Genomic DNA, 20140 nt, shown 5'->3' with positions numbered 1-20140 from the left:
GACGTCATCACGCTTTGTGGCATCATCGCGCGCGCGCTGTGAGACGAGTCGGGCCACTTACCAAGGACGTGCAGAGCGATGGTTGCTGTTGCGTCATTGCCGTTAACTGGAGTCATGCTAACAGTGTAATCTCCACTGTCCGAAACTGTCACTGACTTCAGCAGGAATGATCCGTTTGGGAAGAAGATCTCAGCCCGTGTTTTGTACTCAGTATTGAAATCAACATTTATCCCGATCCACCGACCGATAGTTTCCCCCTTGAAATCCCAGTTTCCAGCCCTCACCGCGTCTGACGGCTTCACTGAAAATAATGCGTTTCCTCCTTCGGCCACATTAATCCGACTGTTTTCTGTCAGGATAGTGAAACCCTGAGGCTCAGCTAAAGGAAGAAAATCAGCATTAAGGACGAAGCAACCAGAAACTCGACACTGCATCGACTTTTCTAAAGTGATAATAACAGCACTTCCTGATTTTCTCTGACAATCTCTTGCTGCCCTGTTTCTCCAGTCACTAGAAGAACTGATATGAGAAAGTGATCCTCACCCACAGATATCAATAAGCAAACTGCGACCGCGATAAGCGTCAGACTCCCCATCCTGAGAGAACTGCGCCAGTCCCTGTTACACTCGGCGACTGATCCGCTCTTCCTGGTGTACAGAGCAGATCAGTTCAATCATTTACTGAAGGGGCAAAGCTGATTGGACCGAGCGCTGTAAACCTGACCGGCAACTTCAGGCTTTTCATTCTGGCTTTTTCCTACTCTTTCGTCAAGTTCTGTTCCTTCGCCACTTTGGTCTCTTGCCCCCACCCCACTTGGATCACCATCCCTGTTCCCCGTTCCCTTTCCCTGTCTGCTCCGCCACACTGAACCTTATCCCCTTCCGCACTTCAATCAGCTGCCCTCACCCCAATTCCGATCACCGGTCCCTTCCAGCACGTACAAGATGAGGATGTTGCTTGACTGCGGCTATTTGTAAACATGGTAACCCTGTACTCTCCGCGGTCCGAAGCTGTCATTGACTTCAGGAAGATTAATCCTTTAGGAAAGAAGAACGCAGCTGTGTTCAATAGTTGCAGCAACAGCTGTACCAATCCACTGACCGATACTTCTCTTACCCGGGCCATGGTGACAGACGAGGTAACTCTGTCACTAGAAGGGTTCAAAACTGATGAGGAGGAATTGTTGAATAGACTGTCGGTACTTAAATAAAAACAAAAAAAACTGCGGATGCTGGAAATTCAAAACAAAAACAGAATTACCTGGAAAAACTCAGCAGGTCTGGCAGCATCGACGGAGAAGAAAAGAGTTGACGTTTCGAGTCCTCATGACCCTTCGACCGAACTTCGACAGACTCTGTCGAAGGGCCGTGAGGACTCGAAACGTCAACTCTTTTCTTCTCCGCCGATGCTGCCAGACCTGCTGAGTTTTTCCAGGTAATTCTGTTTTTGTGTCGGTACTTAAGTTGATAAGGCACCGGACCGGATGAGATGCATCCAAGGATATTGAAGGAAGTGAGAATAGAAATTGCAGGGGCACTGGCCATAATCATTCAGTCCTCCCTAGACTCAGAGAGGACCGGAGAATTGCCCTTGTTCAAAAAAGGTTGTAAATTAAGCCCACCAATGACAGACAAGTCAGTTTAACTTCAGTGGTGGGCAAGATTCTTGAAACAATTACTCTGGATAGAATTAGTAGCCACACGGAAAAATATGGGTTGATAAGGAAGCATAGATTTCTAAAGGGGGAATCGTAGTTAACTACCTTGCTGGAGTTTTTTTGAAGACGTAATAGAAAAGGTCCATGAGAGTAATGCTGTTGATACGGTGTCCATGGATTTTCAAAAGGCATTTGATACAGTGCCACAGAACAGACATGAGAAAAGTTATTGCTCATGGAATAAAATGGATAGTAGCAACGTGGATACAAAGTTGGCCAAAAAATAGGAAACAGAGAGTAATGGTCAATGAATATTTTTCGGGCTGGAGGAAGGTTTGTAGTGGAGTTCCACAGGGGTCGGTATTGGGACCCTTGCTTTTCCTGATATATATTAATGATTTAGATCTTGGTGTGCAGGGGACAATTTCAAAGTTTGCAGATGATATGAAGCTTGGGAGTGTAGTGAACTGTGAGGAGGATGGTGTGGAACTTCAAGAGGCCATAGACAAGTTGGTGGATTCAACAGATAGGTGGCAGATGAAGTTCAATGTGGAGAAGTGTGAGGTGATGAATTTTGGTAGGAAGAACATGGACAAACAATATAAAATAAGGGGTGAAATTTTGAAGAGGGTGCAGGAGCAGAAAGACCTGGTGTATAGGTGCATAGATCATTGGAGATAGAAGGACAGCTGGAGAGAGCATTTAAGAAAGCATATAGTATCCTGGGCTTTATTAATAGGGGCATAGAGCACATCAGCAGGGGAGTTATGCTGAATTTATATATGACATTCATTAAACCTCTGCTGGAATGTTGTTTACAGTTCTGGGTGCCACATTATAGGAAAGATGTGAACACATTGGAGAGAATGCAGAAGAGGGTTACAAAATGGCTCCAAGGATGAGAAACTTCAGCTATGAGGATAGATTGGAGATGTTGGGACTGTTCTCCTTGGAGAGAAGAAGGCTAAGAGGAGATTTGATACAGATGTTCAAAATCATGAGGGGGCTGGATAGAGTAGATAGGGAGAAGCTGCTCCTGCTCGTAAAAGGATCAAGAACGAGAGGGCACAGATTGAAAGTGATTTGCAACAGGAGCAAGTGGGACGTGAGGAAAAAACTTTTTCACACAACGAGTGATTCAGGTGTGAAATGCACTGCCTGGAAGTGTGGTGGAGGCGGGTTTAATTGAGGCTTTCAAGTAGGCATTAGATGATTATTTGAATAGAAGCAATGTGCAGGGGTACGGGGCAAAGACAGGGCAATGGCACTAGGTCATAATGCTCATTTGGAGAGCTGGTGCAGACACGATGGACCAAACGACCTTCTTCTGTGCCGGTGAAATACTGTGATTCTGTGAAGTCCAAGCCCCATTCTTCATTTTTGATGTCGATTTCAATGAAAAACAGACACATTCATTTGACTGTTTTCTGTCAAGATGATAAAACCCGAAGCTCGGCTGAGAAAATAAAATCAACATTAAGGAAAAAGTAAAAAGAAATGATCAAATTCATCACAATATATATTTTTCTAAAGTGATAACCTCATCCTTTGTGGGTCTTAATCTAACTTTTTATGGTAATCACATGCTGCCTTATTTCTCTCATCATTGAAAGCAATGCTACAGGTAAATGTTCCTCGCCCTCAGTTATCAATAAACAAACAACTGCCATGGTAAGTTCTGGCTGAAGAGATGAGAAAGTCAAGTCTGAATAACCAGATATACTCGATGACAATTTGCACTGAGAACAGTGGCATTTCGGTTGGCAATCATTGCAAATGAAGATCAATTTCAATTTCTGGGATCGAAAATGATAACAAATGGGGATAGCAGCATTGAAATCACTGCAAGACTAGCAACTGCACATTCTATAACTTGTCAGCTGAATGAAATATGCAAGGTATCAAACATCGGCTTGCACTTGAGAAAGCACCTTGCAAAATCCCTGGTATGGAGCATTGTGCCATATAAGTGCAAGAGCTGGACACTCAATGAGGCCAGTGAGAAGAAGATTACAGCTTTTGAAATGGAGCTCTAGTGAAGGGTCTCTTAGAATCAGCTGGACAGAGTGAAGAGTCAATTAAATTGCAGCATTAACAGAAATTGAGAAAGTATCACCAATGGAAAAGACGGACTGGGAATCTGGTGCTGGGAACAAGAGAAGGTGAAACATCAGGAAATGACAGCCCAGATCAGAGGCAGGCTAGGAAAGGATGGGTGGGCAACACAAGCTGGACAGAGGGAGGAATGACAGCGACACTCAGAATTGCAGTGACTTTGGCTAACTCTGAATGAATGGATCGTGGTGTCAGTCTCCATCATCCTGAGAGAATCGCACTGGTGACTGATCCACTCTTTCTGGTATACAGAACAGCTCAGTTTGCTAATGTGTCAATGCTGATTGGACCGGGCACCCTTCTCCTGACTGGAAAGTCAATCCACAAATTATGAATTGTTATATATTAGAAATTGCGGAAAAACTGCAGAGGAGGTAGGTTCATATCAAGTGTGCAACTCTTTGCTCATAAACAAAGACATTGTTCCTCCTTTTGTCATCTGGGATGCAGTGGCTGAAAAATGGTGGGAACAGATTCAATAGTAACTTTCAGAAAGGAATTGAATCAATAATTGAACATGAAAAAAATCCAGGGTTGCAATGAAATACTAATTGGATAGTCTTCCAAAGACTTAGCCAAATGATCACATTCTGTGCTTTCTGCCTTTATAATTATTTTCAGACATTGAAAGGCTTTACTTTCGATTTACTTTGAGCATTAGCTGTTTTTTAAGATACCCCATTACCCTGCACCTCCTTGCTCGTGGCATAGTTCAATATTCTCAGTTTCATACCAACAGCAAACATTCTTGAGCAAAAGAATCATAAAATTGTAGGAGAGTGATTAATTCTTGAGAAAAGCAGCGGGGCCATTTACAGCCAGAGCTCTTGGGAAAAGCAGCGGGGCCATTTACAGAGAGAATGCTCCTGGACTTTGTTTAAAACACAGAGTGGGTGAATGTGTGGACGTTATTTAAAACAGAGAGTGGTTGAGCATGTGGACCTTATTTAAAACAGAGAGTGGGTGAGCATGTGGACTTTATTTAAAACAGAATGGGCAGACTTCATTCAAAAAGAGCGCGGAGAGCAGCTGATTTGGTGATTAAAAACAAAAAACTGCAGATGTTGGAAATCCAAAACAAAAACAGAATTACCTGGAAAAACTCAGCAGGTCTGGCAGCATCGGTGGAGAAGAAAAGAGTTGACGTTTTGAGTCCTCATGACCCTTCGACAGAACTAGGTGAATCCAAGGAAGGAGTGAAATATAAGCTGGTTTAAGGTGAGTGGGGGGGGGGGGGGGGGGGGGGGTTGGGTGGGGGGAGAGAAGTGGAGGGGGGTGGTGTGGTTGTAGGGACAAACAAGCAGTGATAGAAACAGATCATCAAAAGATGTCACAGACAACAGAACAAAAGAACACATAGGTGTCGAAGTTGGTGATATTATCTAAACGAATGTGCTAATAAAGAATGGAAGATAGGGCACTCAAGGTATAGCATATGCTCCCCCCACCCCCACTAGAGCTATACCTTGAGTGCCCTACCATTCATTCTTAATTAGCACATTTGTTTAGATAATATCACCAATGTGTTCTTTTGTTCTGTTGTCTGTGAAATCTTTTGACGATCTGCTTCTATCACTGCTTGTTTGTCCCTACAACCACACCACCCCCCTCTACTTCTCTCCCCCCACCCAACCCAACCCTCCCCCCCCGCCAACTTAAATCAGCTTATATTTCACCCCTTCCTTGGATTCACCTAGTTCTGTCGAAGGGTCATGAGGACTCGAAACGTCAACTCTTTTCTTCTCCGCCGATGCTGCCAGACCTGCTGAGTTTTTCCAGGTAATTCTGTTTTTGTAGCTGATTTGGTGAGTTGGATTGGTGAGTATTTCTAGTCATTAGATTAAAATTAAGATCTATAGTTAGTGTTTAGATCTCTAGTTTTTATTTTATCTTTCATAAAAGTAGCCTGATACTGGTTTAAATAAATTCAATAAACAGTAAAGAGCAGGGATACTAGAGTAGTTAATTAATAAATTAAACTAAATAAGATAGCCATGGCAGGATGGGCAATGTGTTGCTGGTGCAACATGTGGGTGCTGCTGGACACCAAGGTGATCCGGAGCAAACACATCTGTATGAAGTGTTTACAGCTCGAGGAACTTCGGATCCAAGTTTAGGAGCTGGAGTCTGAGCTGCAGACATTGTGCCACATCAGGGAGGGGGATAATTAGCTGGACACGTTGCTTCAGAAGGCGGTCACACCCCATAGGTTAGATAATTCGAATTAGGTCTGTGATCAGGGACAGGAGGGTGTGACTACAGGTGAGGCAGATAAGGGACCCGGGGGCAGTGTTGAAGGAGCCTTAGCCCCTGAAATTGTCCAACAGTTATGAGGTTTTTACAAGCTGTGTGGATGAGAGCAGAGGCTGCAGGGAGGATGAACGAACTGACCATGGCACCGTGGTACAGGGAGCCATTCAAGTGGGGGGAGGAAATAGGACCATAGTAGTGGTAGGGGACAGTATAATTAGGGGGATAGATACTGTTCTCTGTAGTAGTGAGCATAATTCCCGAAGGCTGTGTTGCCTGCCTGGTGCTTGGGTTAAGGACATTTCCTCAGGACAAAAACAGAATTACCTGGAAAAACTCAGCAGGTCTGGCAGCATCGGCGGAGAAGAAAAGAGTTGACGTTTCGAGTCCTCATGACCCTTCAACAGAACTAGGTGAATCCAAGGAAGGGGTGAAATATAAGCTGGTTTAAGGTGTGTGTGGGTGTGTGTGTGTGTGTGTGTGGTGGGGGGGGTTTGGGTCGGGGGAGAGAAGTGGAAGGGGGTTTTTGGTTGTAGGGACAAGCAAGCAGTAATAGTAGCAGATCACCAAAAGATGTCACAGACAACAGAACAAAATAACACATAGGTGTTGAAGTTGGTGATATATATCTAAACGAATGTGCTAATTAAGAATGGATGGTTGGGGAATTAGGGTATAGCTCTAGTGGGCATGGGGGGAGCATAAAAGATTTAAAACTATTTAAAAATAATGGAAATAGGTGGGAAAAGAAAAATCTATATAATTTATTGGAAAAAACAAAAGGAAGGGGGAAGAAACAGAAAGGGGGTGGGGATGGAGGAGAGAGTTCAGGACCTAAAGTTGTTGAATTCAATATTCAGTCCGGAAGGCAGTAAAGTGCCTAGTCGGGAGATGAGGTGTTGTTCCTCCAGTTTGCGTTGGGCTTCACTGGAACAATGCAGCAAGCCAAGGACAGACATGTGGGCAAGAGAGCAGGGTTGAGTGTTAAAATGGCAAGCGACAGGGAGGTTTGGGTCATTCTTGTGGACAGACCGCAGGTGTTCTGCAAAGCGGTCGCCCAGTTTACGTTTGGTCTCTCCAATGTAGAGAAGACCGCATTGGGAGCAACGAATGCAGTAGACTAAGTTGGGGGAAATGCAAGTGAAATGTTGCTTCACTTGAAAGGAGTGTTTGGGCCTTTGGTTGGTGAGGAGAGTGGAAGTGAAGGGGCAGGTGTTACATCTTCTCCGTGGGCATGGGGTGGTGCCATAGGTGGGGGTTGAGGAGTGGGGGTGATGGAGGAGTGTACCAGGGTGTCCCGGAGGGAATGATCCCTACGGAATGCCACCAGGGGGCTGAAGGGAAGATGTGTTTGGTGGTGGCATCATGCTGGAGTTGCCGGAAATGGCGGAGGATGATCCTTTGAATGCGGAGACTGGTGGGGTGATAAGTGAGGACAAGGGGGACCCTATCATGTTTCTGGGAGGGAGGAGAAGGCCTGAGGGCGGATGCGCGGGAGATGGGCCGGACACGATTGAGGGCCCTGTCAATGACCATGGGTGGAAAATCTCGGTTGAGGAACTGTTTTTGAAGATAGCATCATCGGAACAGATGCGACGGAGGTGAAGGAACTGAGAGAATGGGATGGAGTCCTTACAGGAAGCGGGGTGTGAGAAGCTGTAGTCAAGGTAGCTGTGGGAGTCGGTAGGCTTGTAATGGATATTGGTGGACAGTGTATCACCAGAGATTGAGACAGAAATGTCAAGGAAGGGAAGGGAAGTGTCAGAGATGGACCACGTGAAAATGATGGAGGGGTGGAGATTGGAATCAAAATTAATAAATTTTTCCAAGTCCTTGGCTTGCTGCATTGTTCCAGTGAAGCCCAACGCAAACTGGAGGAACAACACCTCATCTTCCGACTAGGCACTTTACAGCCTTCTGGACTGAATATTGAATTCAACAACTTTAGATCCTGAACTCCCTCCTCCATCCCCACCCCCTTTCTATTTCTTCCCCCTTCCTTTTGTTTTTTCCAATAAATTATATAGATTTTTCTTTTCCCACCTCTTTCCATTATTTTTAAATATTTTTAAATCTTTTATGCTCCCCCCACCCCCACTAGAGCTATACCTTAATTCCCCAACCATCCATTCTTAATTAGCACATTCGTTTAGATATATATCACCAACTTCAACACCTATGTGTTATTTTGTTCTGTTTTCTGTGACATCTTTTGGTGATCTGTTACTATTACTGCTTGCTTGTCCCTACAACCACACACCCCCTCCACTTCTCTCCCCCCACCCACCCACACACACCTTAAACCAGCTTATATTTCACCCCTTCCTTGGATTCACCTAGTTCTGTTGAAGGGTCATGAGGACTCGAAACGTCAACTCTTTTCTTCTCTGCCGATGCTGCCAGACCTGCTGAGTTTTTCCAGGTAATTCTGCTTTTGTTTTGGATTTCCAGCATCCGCAGTTTTTAGTTTTTACATTTCCTCAGGGCTGGAGAGGAACTTGGAGTGGGATGGGGGAGATCCAGTTGTCATCATCCACTTCGGTACCAACGACTAGAAAGGAGGTTCTGCTGAAAGAATTTGAACAGCTGGGAGCTAAATTAAAAAGCAGACAGAACCTCCAAGGTAATAATCTCAGGATTACTACCTGAACCATGGGCAAACTGGCATAGGTTAAATAAAGTCAAGGAGTTCAATGCGTGGTTCAAAGATTGGTGTGGGAGGAATGGGTTTCAGTTCATGGGGCACTGACATCAGTACTGGGGTAAAAGGGAGCTGTTTGGGTGGGATGGGCTGCATTGAACCATGCTGGGACCAATGTCCTGGAGAATCAAATAACTAGACCTGCAGAGAGGGCTTTAAACTAAATAGAGGGGGGAAGGGTTCTGGAGAGGGGATAACTAGGCTTACAAAGCAAAAGGATTTGGCGGCATTGCAGGGCAGCTACTTAAGTAATGTTACCCAGAGTGTTACAGGAAGGGATAGAGTGTACAAAAGCAGCAGCAAACAGGGTCAAAGGGGAAAAATGATAAAAAGGCAAAATTAATGGCTCTTTACTTAAATGCACGGAGTATTCAGAACAAAATAAATGAATTAACAGCACAAATAAAGATTAATGGGTATGATCTTATAGCTATTATGGAGACATGGTTACAAGGAGATCAAAGCTGGGAACTAAATAGTCGGAAGATGTGGAATCCATATTGGTGGAGGTAACAAATAACAAGGGGAAGAAGTCACTGGTGGGAGTAGTCTATAGGCCATCTAACAGTAGCTAGGCTGTCGGACAGAGAATAAATCATGAAGTAATGAGGGCATGTAAAAAAGGCAGTATATCAATCATGGGTGACTTTAATCTCCATGTAGATTGGGAAAATCAAATTGGCAGAGGTCGCCATGAGCAAGAATTTAAAAAGTGTATTTGGGACAGTTTCCTAGAACAATATGTTGTGGATCCAACCAGGGATCACACTATTTTGGATCTGGTAATGTGTAATGAGGTAGGTTTAATAAATGATCTCAGAGTAAAAGATCCCCTAGGAAACAGTGACATGGTGGAATTTAGCATTCAGTTTGAGAGTCAGAAACTTAGTTCGGAAACATTTGTGCTAAACTTAAATGAGGGTAATTACAAAGGGATGAGGGCAGAGCTGGCTGGAGTGGACTGGGAAAGGAGTTTAGCAGAAAAGATGGTTTATGAACAATGGCAGACATTTAAGAAAATAGTTCATGACTCACAACAAAGATATATCCAAGTGAGGAAGACGGATTGTAGGAGGGGGATAAACCAACCATGGTTAACCAAGGAAGTTAAAGATAGTATCAAAGTGAAAGAAAAAGCATACAATGTGGCAACGATTCGTGGTAAACCGGAGGATTGGGAAAGTTTTAAAAACCAACAGAAGTTGACCAAAAAAATAATAAAGAGGGAGAAAATCAACTTTGAGGGTAAACTGGCAAGTAATATAAAAATGGACAGTGAGAGCTTCTTTAAATATATAAAAAGGAAGAGAAAGGCCAAAGTCAATATAGGCCCCTTAGAGAAAGAGGCTGGGGAAATAATTATGGGGAACCAGGAAATGACAGAGGAGTTGAATAAATACTTTGCATCAGTCTTCACAATTGAAGACACTAATGGCATACCAAAAATACTAAATAATCACAGGGCAAAAGGCAGGGGGGGAGGAAATAAATACAATAACTATCACTAGAGAAAAAGTACTTGGGAAACTAATGGGGCTAAAGGCCGATAAGTCACCTGGACCTGATGGGTTGCATCCTAGGACATTAAAGGAAATAGCTACAGAGATAGTGGATGCACTGGTAGTAATCTTCCATGAGTCCGTAGATTCTGGGAAAGCCCCAGAGGATTGGAAAACTGCCAATGTAACACCTTTATTCAAAAAGGGAGGGAGACAAAAAAAAAGGTAACTATAGGCCAGTTAGCTTACCATATGTCATTAGGAAAATGTTGGATTCCATTATAAAGGATGTAAGAGAGCATTTAGCAATACATAATCTAATCAAGCAGAGTCAGCGTGGCTTCATGAAGGGGAAATCATGCCTGACAAATTTATTAGAATTCTTTGAGGAGGTAACAAGCAGGATAGATAAAGGGGAACCAGTAGATATAATATATTTGAATTTCCAAAGGCATTTGAGAAGATAACACACATAAGGCTACTTAATAAGATAAGAGCCCATGGTGTTTGGGGTAGTATATTAGAATGGATAGAGGACGGGCTGACAGACAGTTGGAATAAGGAGGGGCATTTTCAGGATGGCAACTAGTGGAGTGCCACAGGGATCAGTACAGGGGCCACAATTATTTATAATATATAAAATATTTAGATGAGGGAAATGAATGTACTATTGCCAAGCTTGCAGATGACACAAAAATAAGAAGGCAAGTGGTGAGAATGACACAGAGCCTAGAGGGATATAGACAGGTTAAGTGAGGAGCTGAATATTATTGTAATGGAGAAAGACTGAAGAAAGCTGCAGGACAGAGGGATTTGGGGGTCCTTGTGCATGAATCCAAAAAAGAAAGCATACAAGTTCAGAAGGTATTAGGGAAGGCAAATTCAATGTTGGCCTTTATTTCAAAGGGAATGGGATATAAAAATAGGGAAGCCTTGCTAAAACTATACAAGGCACTAGTTAGACCACAACTAGAATACTGTGAACAGTTTGGTCCCCTTTTCTAAGGAAAGATAAACTGGCATTGGAGGCAGTCCAGAGAAGTTTCACTAGGTTGATCCCAGGGATGGAGGGATCTTATGAGGAGAGGTTGAGTAGGTTGGGCCTGTACTCATTGGAGCTTAGAAGAATGAGAGGCAATCTTATTGAAACATATAAGATTCGTAGGGACTTGACAGGGTAGATGCTGAGAGATTGTTTCCCCTTGTGAGAGAGTCGAGGACCAGAGGGCATAACCTCAGAGTAAGGGGGTGCCCATTTAAAACAGAGATGAGGAGGAATTACTTCCCTCAGAGTGTAGTCAATCCTTAGAATTCTTTACCACAGAGGACTGTAGAGGCTGGGCTGTTAAGTCTGCGATAGACAGATTTTTAATCAGTAAGGGAATCAAGGGTTTTGGGGGAAAGGCAGGAAAGTATTGAGGATTATCAGATCAGCCATGATTTCATTGAATGGCGGAGCAGACTCGATGGGCTGAATGGCCTACTTCTGCTCCTATGCCTAATGGTCTTGGTGGATGGCAAAATCTGAAGTCAGAGGATCTCAGGAAAATACAACAGGGACAGAGTTAACTTTTCAACTTATATTTTTCTCCAAAACTGTGACTTTGGCAGCTGAATTTGGATTATACATGCTCTAATACCTGATTTTCCAATATGGATCTACATCATTCAATCAGCTAAATTGATGGCATCTGTTTATTAAAAGTTAGTGTTCAGCTTGTTTGAAGGAAAAGCTGCAAGACATAGCTTAGAAAATTTGCCCAGACATTTTTTAAAATCAAAGATGTTCTTAATAAATAGATGTTCTCTATGTCAATGCCTGGATGTCACAGGGAAAAAATGAATACTGATTTAATAACTATGGACCTCTTGTATTGTGTTCCAGCAAAGAAACTGCTTTACATAGTCAATTCATGCTTGAAAGAACACTTTCTTCGTAACTATTTAAAAAAGCAATAATTTTGAAGCCAGAAAGTAATGAGATTTGTGCTCATTAGCTGAAAAGCTAACAAGTTAATTGCATTGATCTTTGATATGAAAAGGGAGAGACAGACTGAGAGAAAAACAGAATGCTTTGCCTGATTCTAATTTGATAGCTTTTTAATGTTTAATTGGGATAGCAAAATAAAACCTCTGTGATGATACAGATGGGAAGGGATGGTAGCAGGTGTTAAGGAGGGAAACAAGTTGAAAGTGAGAAGCTCTGGTCTCACCCTGCCCACTTTTGAGGAAGCAAGTGAGAGCTGGGGAGTGAATGGAGATATGAAAGTCAGGTGAATGAAAGTAGGACATGCAGGTGGAGGATGCCACATTTAAAACACAAGTAGTAGACATAGTGATAGTACTGAGCAGGTGATGGGGCAAGGGCTAATGAGAAGGAGAATGGGTTAGTAATGGAAGGACAGTGTGGAGGCAAGTTAGGCATAAATGATTCGTCAAGCTGCCACTGAGGGCAACTGTATCCTTGTATATTACTCCTATATGCAGGAAGACCTGCACAATATTCATGCTTGGGCTGATAAGAGACAAGTAACATTCATGCCACACAAGTGCCAGGCAATGACCATCTCCTACAACCATCTCCCCTTGACATTCAATGGCATCACTGAATCTCACATCCCCACCACCCACTATCAACATCCTGGGGCTTACCATTAACCAAAAACTGAACTGGACCAACCATATAAATACAGTGACTACAAGAGCAGGTCAGAGGCTGGCAATTCTGTGGTGAGTAACTCGCCTCCTAACTCCCTAAAGCCTGTCTACCATCTACAAGACACAAGTCAAGAGTGCGATGGAATACTGTTCACTTGCCTGGATGAGGGCAGCTCATCCAACAACACTCAAGCACCATCAGGACAAAGCAGCCCAGTTGATGAGCAGCTCATCCACTGCCTTAAACATTCACTCCCTCCACCACCGATGCACAGTGACAGCAGTGTGTACTATCTACAAGATGCCCAGCAGCAACTCACCAAGGCTCCTTAGACCTTCCAAACACAACCTCTACCTCCTAGAAGGAAGCATGCAGTAGATGCAAGGAAACTCCACCTCCTGCATGTTCCCCTCCAAGCCACACATCATCCTGACTTGGAACTATATAAGAGTGCCTTCACTGTCATGGGATCAAAATCCTGGAACTCCCTAACAGTACCGTGGGTGTACCTGCACCACATGGACTGCAGAAGTTCAAGAAGGTGACTCACCATCACCTTCTTAAGGGTAATTAGGGATGGGCAACAAATGCTGGCCTTGCCAGTGACGTCCACATCCCTTGAAAGATTTTTTTTTAAATCCTGACTCCCTTGTAGATCAAAAATCTGTCTTGAATATATTCAATGACCCAGCCTCCACTGCTCTCTGGGGAAGAGAATTCCAAAGATTAGCAATCCTTTGAGAGAAGAAATTCATCTGCAGCTCCATCTTAAATGGGAGACCCCTTATTTTGAAACTGTAACCTCAACAGGAAACATCCTCTCAGCATCCACCCTGTGAAGCTCCCTCAGAATCTTACGTTTCAATAAGATCACCCATCAATCTTCTAAACTCTAATGAGTATAGGTCCAATCTGCTCAATCTTTCTTCAGAAGAAACTCCTTCATCCGAGGAATCAGCCTAGTGAACCTTCTCTGAGCTTCTTCCGATGTAAGTATATCCCTTTTAAGTAAGTGTCCAAAACTGTATACAGTACTCCAGATGAGGTCTCACCAATGCCCTGTACAGTTGTAGCTACTTCCTGCTTTTATCCTTCATCCCCCTTGCAACATTCCATTTGCCTTTCTAATCACTTGCTGCACCTGCATGCTAACTTTTTGTGATTCGTGTACAAGGACACTTAGATCTGTCTGTACTGCACCATCCTGCAGTCTTTCTCTAACACTTCAGCCTATTCTGCCTTTCCATTCTTCTGGTCAAAGTGAATAAATTCCCATTATACCACATTATAGTCCATCTAACAAATCTGCAAGATTCCCCGTCCTCACTCTCACTCAATCCCTTCCTCCACACTCCCGGACCCCTTCCATCCACACTCCTGGACCCCTTCTGTCCACACTCCCTGTGCCCCTGCCCCGCCCTCACACACTCCGATCCCCTGTCCTCTCCTCTGTTCTGATCCCTGGCCCTCAACTCAACTCCAATTCCTTGTCTTGAAATTGTTAAAGGTTTTTTTTCCTCATTTAATGTCTTCCTAAAAAGAACCCTTCATTCCCCCATCCCATCTCCAAACTCTCTTTCATCTCCAAAGTGCTTGAGACATGTTGTCTCCTCTCAAATCCAAGTCCATTTTTCCTGGAATTCCACACCTGAAGCCCTCCAGTTAAGTTTCCTGTCCTTCTGCAGTCCAAAAGCAGCTCGAATCAAAGTCACAAATATCATGTTCTATGACAGTGACAAACACAAACTATCCTTCCTCGTCTTTCTTGACCATCTGCAGACTTCAGCACAATTGCCCATGCCATTCTTATCCAGTACCTCTTAACTGTCCTCCAATTAGGTAGGACTGCATTTTCCTTGTTTCTTTTTATCTATCTAATTGGAGCCAGAAAATCATCTGTATAGGTATCTCCTCCTCATTCTGCACCATAACCTCTGGTGTCCCCAGAAACCAATCTTTGACCCCTTCCTATTTCTCATTTTCATGCTGCCCCTCAATGACATTTTCCAAAAACATAGCACATTCCACATGTATGCTATCTCTTGACTCCCATTGTTTTTAAGTTGTCAGGCTGTTTACTAGATATCCAACACTGGATGAATGAAAATTTTTGCCAATTAAATATTAGGAAAACTGAGGCCTTGATCTCAACCACAAACTTTGTTCCGTACTCAATTGCTCCATCCTCTTCCCTGAGCCAGACTGTTTGCAATGTTGGTGTCATATTTGAGCTGAGTCCTCAACCACATTTTTGTATCAGCACCATATAGATATAGGATAGACAAGATTTAGAGCACTGAACCGGGACATTGAGCCCAGTTCATGATGGTGTTTATGCTCTACTCTAGCCTCCTCCCATCTTTCCTCTTTTAAATCTGTCATAATAGCCATTTATTTCCTTCATTCTCATTTGTTTTTCTAGCTTCACCCGAAAGGCATCTACATTATTCGCTTCAACCACTCCCTGTCGTGGTAAATTCCACATTCCACCACTCTGGGTAAAGTTTCTTCTGAATTCCCTATTCGATTTCCTGTGATGTTCTTATAATCAATACTCTCAAGCTTTTGCTCTTCCGCAAGAGAGGAAACATTCTCTCTGTATCCATTTCATCAAAATCTTTCATAATTTTAAATACCTCTCCCTTAGCTTTCTCTTTCCAAGAAGAAAAAGACCCAACCTGTCAATTCTTTCCTGATATGTATATCCACATATTTCTCATAACATCCTTGTAAATCTTCTCTGTACCTTCTCCAGTGCCTCTATATCCTTTATTTATAATATGGCATCCAGAATTACAGTACTCTATGTGTAGTCTAACTAAAGTTTGATACACATTTAATGTAACTGACCTACTTTTCTTTGGCCTGAAATATTTTTTGAGAGCACTTACCACCGTACCAAACACAAATGTGCCATCTATGAGCTGCTCGAATATTAGCTTGCCTTTTGCTCCAATACAGTGTTCTTTGCTTTATTGCAGATCATTGCTACATCCAGGCTATCCATCCCTGAAGTGAACAAGTAGGTCTTGAACTCTGAAATCAATCAATCTCAAGGTCTGGGCGGATCTGTCGGCAAAGAAGGGAAAGGTGCAGGAGCCAGTAAATTTAAACTTCTCTTTGTTATCTTTTTTTCCAGTTGTGTCTTATGCCTCGGGGTATGCAGAGAGATGATACACTCCAGGTTCTAGGTGTGTAAAAGTTTTATTCAGTGCTTTAAAATGTCAGCACTCTCATGCTTACAACTGCTTGCATGTAGTTTAGCTTCTCAGCAGGAATGATCTATTAGGGAGGAAGAGTGCAGCCTGTGTTCTGTATGCATTAGTTTTAGCAACAGCTGTACTGATCCACTGATCGATACTTGTCTCCCCAAATTCCCAGTTTCCATTAGCCTTATCTAATAGCTGCACTGAAAAATTGTGTTGTCTCTGATGATCACATATATCTGACTGTTTGTTTTCTTTCAGCTGAGGAAAGAAAATCACATCAACAAAGCAGTAAACAGAAACAGTCAAACTTGACACAACATATATTTTTCTACATTATGATAGCAGCATCCCATGCATCTAAGTCTGACTTTTTCTCTGACATTCCCTCATTGCCCTGTTTCTCCAATCACTAAAAGAAATGATACGAGAAAGTGATCCTCACTCACAGATATCAATAAGCAAACAGCTTCCATGGTAAGTGCCAGTTTCACCATCCTGTGAGAATCATTCCAGACCTGGTAAAATTCGTTGACTGACGCTTTCTTCCTGCTGTACAGAAGACATCAGTTATATCATTTACTAAAGTGCCAAGGATGATTCAACTGAATGCGAGGGATCATCTTCAGCTACTTCATCAATGACCTTCCCTCCAACATAAGGTCAGAAGTGGGTATGTTTCCTGCGTTCAGTACCATTGGCAAATTCGGTTAATAAGGCTGCCATGCCTGATTACAGCAAGACTTGGGCAACATCCAGATGGCAAATAACATTTCTGTCACACAAGTGCCAAGCAATGACCATGTCCATCAAAAGACAGTGCAAACACCACTCTTGACACGCAGTGTCAAATCCTCCATCAACATCTTGAATGGCCCACAACTGACCACAAATTTAAGTGGACCAGCTACATAAATACTGTGGCTACAAGAATCAGTATTCTGTACTGAACGACTGACCTCCAGACTCCCAAAGACTTTCCACCATCTACAAGGCAGTAGATTGATGGGATGCTTCTCACAATCCCGGATGGGGTGCATCTGTAACAACAGTTAAGAAGCTCGACAGCATCCTATACAAAATCAGCCCAATTGATCAGCACCCTATACATCAACTTATCCATTTATTACCTCTACTACTGGTACACAATAGCTGTGGTACAAGATACACTACAGTAATTGCTGATGTTTCTTCGACTGCAACTCCCAAGTCTGACAATCTCTACTACCTAGAACAGCGCTTCCCAAACTGTGCATTGTAAACCCCTTGGAATCACAGAAAAAGTAGGTAGGGGGCACAAGGTCCCCTCCTCTGAGATTGTGCCCCACACTGGCACCAAGGCCAGACAGCATCCAGTCCTGTTCTTTCCCTGATTGTCTCTTGATCTATCTCTGAGGTGTAGCGGAGGGGAGCAAGGGGCATTATCTTTCTTATGACCGAGTGGGCAGGTGGTAAGGTTTCATAAATATCCTGTAAATGCTGCAACTCCAGAATGAGAAGCCACTGGTCCTACATTTGCACCGAGCGGGATGGCAGATGTGGGGCTTCTTCTCGGGACAGAGTTGGGTTAACAGTCACCATCTTTGTAGGGAGAAATGTCCAAAAGAGCAAATGTGCCACCACCATCTTAATAAGGGCAATGTGCAACAGGGATAATGTGTGGTCAGTGCTAAGACAGGAAGCAGGATGAGAGGGTCTTCACTGAGTCTTCTGTCACCAGAGAATATGGAGAGCTTGTCTAAAACTCACATAAATACATGCCATAATAACATTTTTACAAAGTACTTCATAATACAGATTTTCATATTTAAATGTTGATCTATAATAAGTGAACCTTTATAATTATTCACTGAATGTTACTATGTAGCTTTATGGCTGTTTTAACTTTGTTGGAATGGGGTCACATTAGAAATTAGTTTGAGAAGTACAGACCAAGGCTGCAGAAACACCAACTGTAAATTTGATCCAACTCACATACCGCACTGCCCTGAGAATATGCTGCAGGTCTTTCATCATCTCTGAGTCAGAATCCTGGAATTTTCTCCTTAGCAGCAGTGTAGGAGAACCTTCACCACATAGGGTGCAACAGTTCAAGAAGACAGCTCATTACCACCTTCCTATGAACAATTAGGGTTAGGCAATAAATGTTGTCCTTACCTGCATCCCAAGAATGAATAAGTAAATGTTAAAACTGTGGGCTTTCTCAATGTTGGTAATGTTTATCAATATGCATGACATTACATTCAGTTTTTAGTGCCAATCTCCACCATTCATATGAGTTCCTAGCTATCCTCCCATCTTCCCCTACTCTCAGTGAACTTGAGCTCATCCAAGATTCTGGCACACATATCTTAATTCATAGCAAATCAGCTTAACAATGGCTCATGGTCCACAAACATCTTGACTTTAAAATTCTCATCCTCTTGTTGACCCTTAACAGGCATTGCATTCCAAATCCTAACCATTCATTGTGTAAAAAGGCTTTCCTCATTTTTTCTTAGATTCCAGTGCCCTATGGTTATCCAACCTTCAGTTATAAGAAATGATTTATCTTTACTAACTTTCTTTTCAATTTTAAATACCACTTTTTTTTTATCCATTCATGGGACATGGGGTTCGCTGGCTGGACCAGCATTTATTGCCCATCCCTAATTGCTCTTGAGAAGGTGGTGGTGAACTGTGTTCTTGAACTGCTGCAGTCCATGTGGTATAGGTACACCTACTGTGCCATTAGGAAGGGAGTTCCAGGATGTTGACCCAGCAACAGTGACGGAACGGAGATATATTTCCAAGTCTGGGTGGTGAGTAATTTGGAGGGTAACTTCCGGGTGGTGGTGTCCCCATCTACCTGCTGCCCTTGTCCTTCTAGATGGTAGTGGTCCTGGGTTTGGAAGGTGTTGTTGGAGGAGACTTGGTGAGTTTCTGCAGTTCATCTTGTAGATGATACACACTGTTGCCACTGTGTGTCGATGGTGGAGGGAGTGAATGTTTGTGGATCTGGTGTAAATCAAGTGGGCTGCTTTGTCCTGGATGGTGTCAAGCTTCCTGAGTGTTGTGGGAGCTGCACTCATCCAGACAAGTGGGGAGTATTCTGACTTGTGCCTTGTAGATAGACAGGGTTTGGGGAGTCAGGAGGTGAGTTTCTCATTGCACGATTCCTAGTTTCTGACCTGTCCTTGTAGCCACAGTATTTATATGGCTAGTCCAGTTCAGTTTCTGGTCAATGGTAACCCCCAGGATGTTGATAGTGGGGGATTCAGTGATGGTAATGTCATTGAACATCATGGGCAGATGGTTGGATTTTCTCTTGTTGGAGGTGGTCATTGCCTGACACTTGTGTGGCGCGAATGTTACTTGCCACTTGTCAGCCCAAACCTGGATATTGTCCAGGTCTTGCTGCATTTGGACATGGACTGCTTCAATATCTGAGGAGTCATGAATGGTGCAGATCATTGCACAATCATCAGCGAACATCCCCACTTCTGACCTTATGATGGAAGGAAGGTCATTGATGAAGCAGCTGAAGACGGTTGGGCTGAGGACACTACCCTGAGGAACTCCTGCAGTGAGGTCCTGGAGCTGAGGTAACTGACCTCTAACAACCATAACCATCTTCCTTTGTGCTAGGTATGACTCCAACCAATGAGTAGCGTGAAGCTGTCACAGATTTTACTGCCGGCTACAGTGTAGGCCTGGTCAGGATGGATCACCAACTCCAGAACAGGCTTGAACCAATTGGCGATGACCTTGGACAGAATTTTATAGTCCACATCCAACAGTGAAGTGGGTCACCAATTTCTAATTTCCTCCCTTTCCCCCTTCTGCTTGTAGGTGAGGGTGATGATGCCTTTCCTCACGGATTCTGACATGCTGCTGGCCAGAAGCATACTCTCATACGCTTCTAGCAGGTCTGGGCCGATCCAGTCCCACAGGGCTGAATACAACTCAACTGGTAAGTTTTTGCTTCCGGGAGTTTTACATGTGCATGTCCACAGAATCCTAAGGTAGCAGGACAGGTAGATAAGGTGGTTAAGAAAGTATACAAGATATTTT

At 43.3% G+C, this 20140-nt stretch overlaps 1 protein-coding gene and 2 long non-coding RNA genes across 5 annotated transcripts in view; 1 reads left to right on the top strand and 2 right to left on the bottom strand.

The window, feature by feature from the left end:
• Positions 1-667, bottom strand: part of LOC121271037 (carcinoembryonic antigen-related cell adhesion molecule 6-like) — a 45550-nt gene extending 44883 nt beyond the window's left edge. For both annotated transcript variants that reach the window (XM_041176735.1, XM_041176736.1), the window contains exons 1-2: positions 544-667; positions 62-379 (exon numbers count right to left, since the gene is read on the bottom strand). In XM_041176735.1, coding sequence (XP_041032669.1) covers positions 62-379; positions 544-595 — 370 coding nt within the window. In that variant the 5' untranslated portion in view covers positions 596-667. The remainder of the gene's footprint in view (positions 1-61; positions 380-543) is intronic.
• Positions 668-2625: 1958 nt separating this feature from the next.
• The window catches only part of LOC121271038, a 32566-nt gene continuing 15051 nt past the window's right edge, over positions 2626-20140 (bottom strand). The window contains exons 2-3 of the long non-coding RNA XR_005941658.1: positions 15773-15950; positions 2626-3113 (exon numbers count right to left, since the gene is read on the bottom strand). This is a non-coding gene — a long non-coding RNA (uncharacterized LOC121271038). The remainder of the gene's footprint in view (positions 3114-15772; positions 15951-20140) is intronic.
• LOC121271039 lies at positions 3605-19968 on the top strand. Of its 2 annotated transcripts, none has more exons than XR_005941659.1 (5): positions 3605-4146; positions 15863-15903; positions 16021-16072; positions 16349-16564; positions 19919-19968. It is a non-coding gene; the product is annotated as an uncharacterized LOC121271039 (long non-coding RNA). The 2 variants fall into 2 exon arrangements; XR_005941660.1 differs by lacking the exon at positions 3605-4146 and adding an exon at positions 13746-13870.

This window comes from Carcharodon carcharias, chromosome 29 (genome assembly GCF_017639515.1).
Source record: "Carcharodon carcharias isolate sCarCar2 chromosome 29, sCarCar2.pri, whole genome shotgun sequence".
Classification (NCBI taxonomy): Eukaryota; Metazoa; Chordata; class Chondrichthyes; order Lamniformes; family Lamnidae; genus Carcharodon; species Carcharodon carcharias.
Note: the sequence above shows the minus strand (reverse complement) of the source record. Positions and strands in the feature narration are given on the sequence as shown.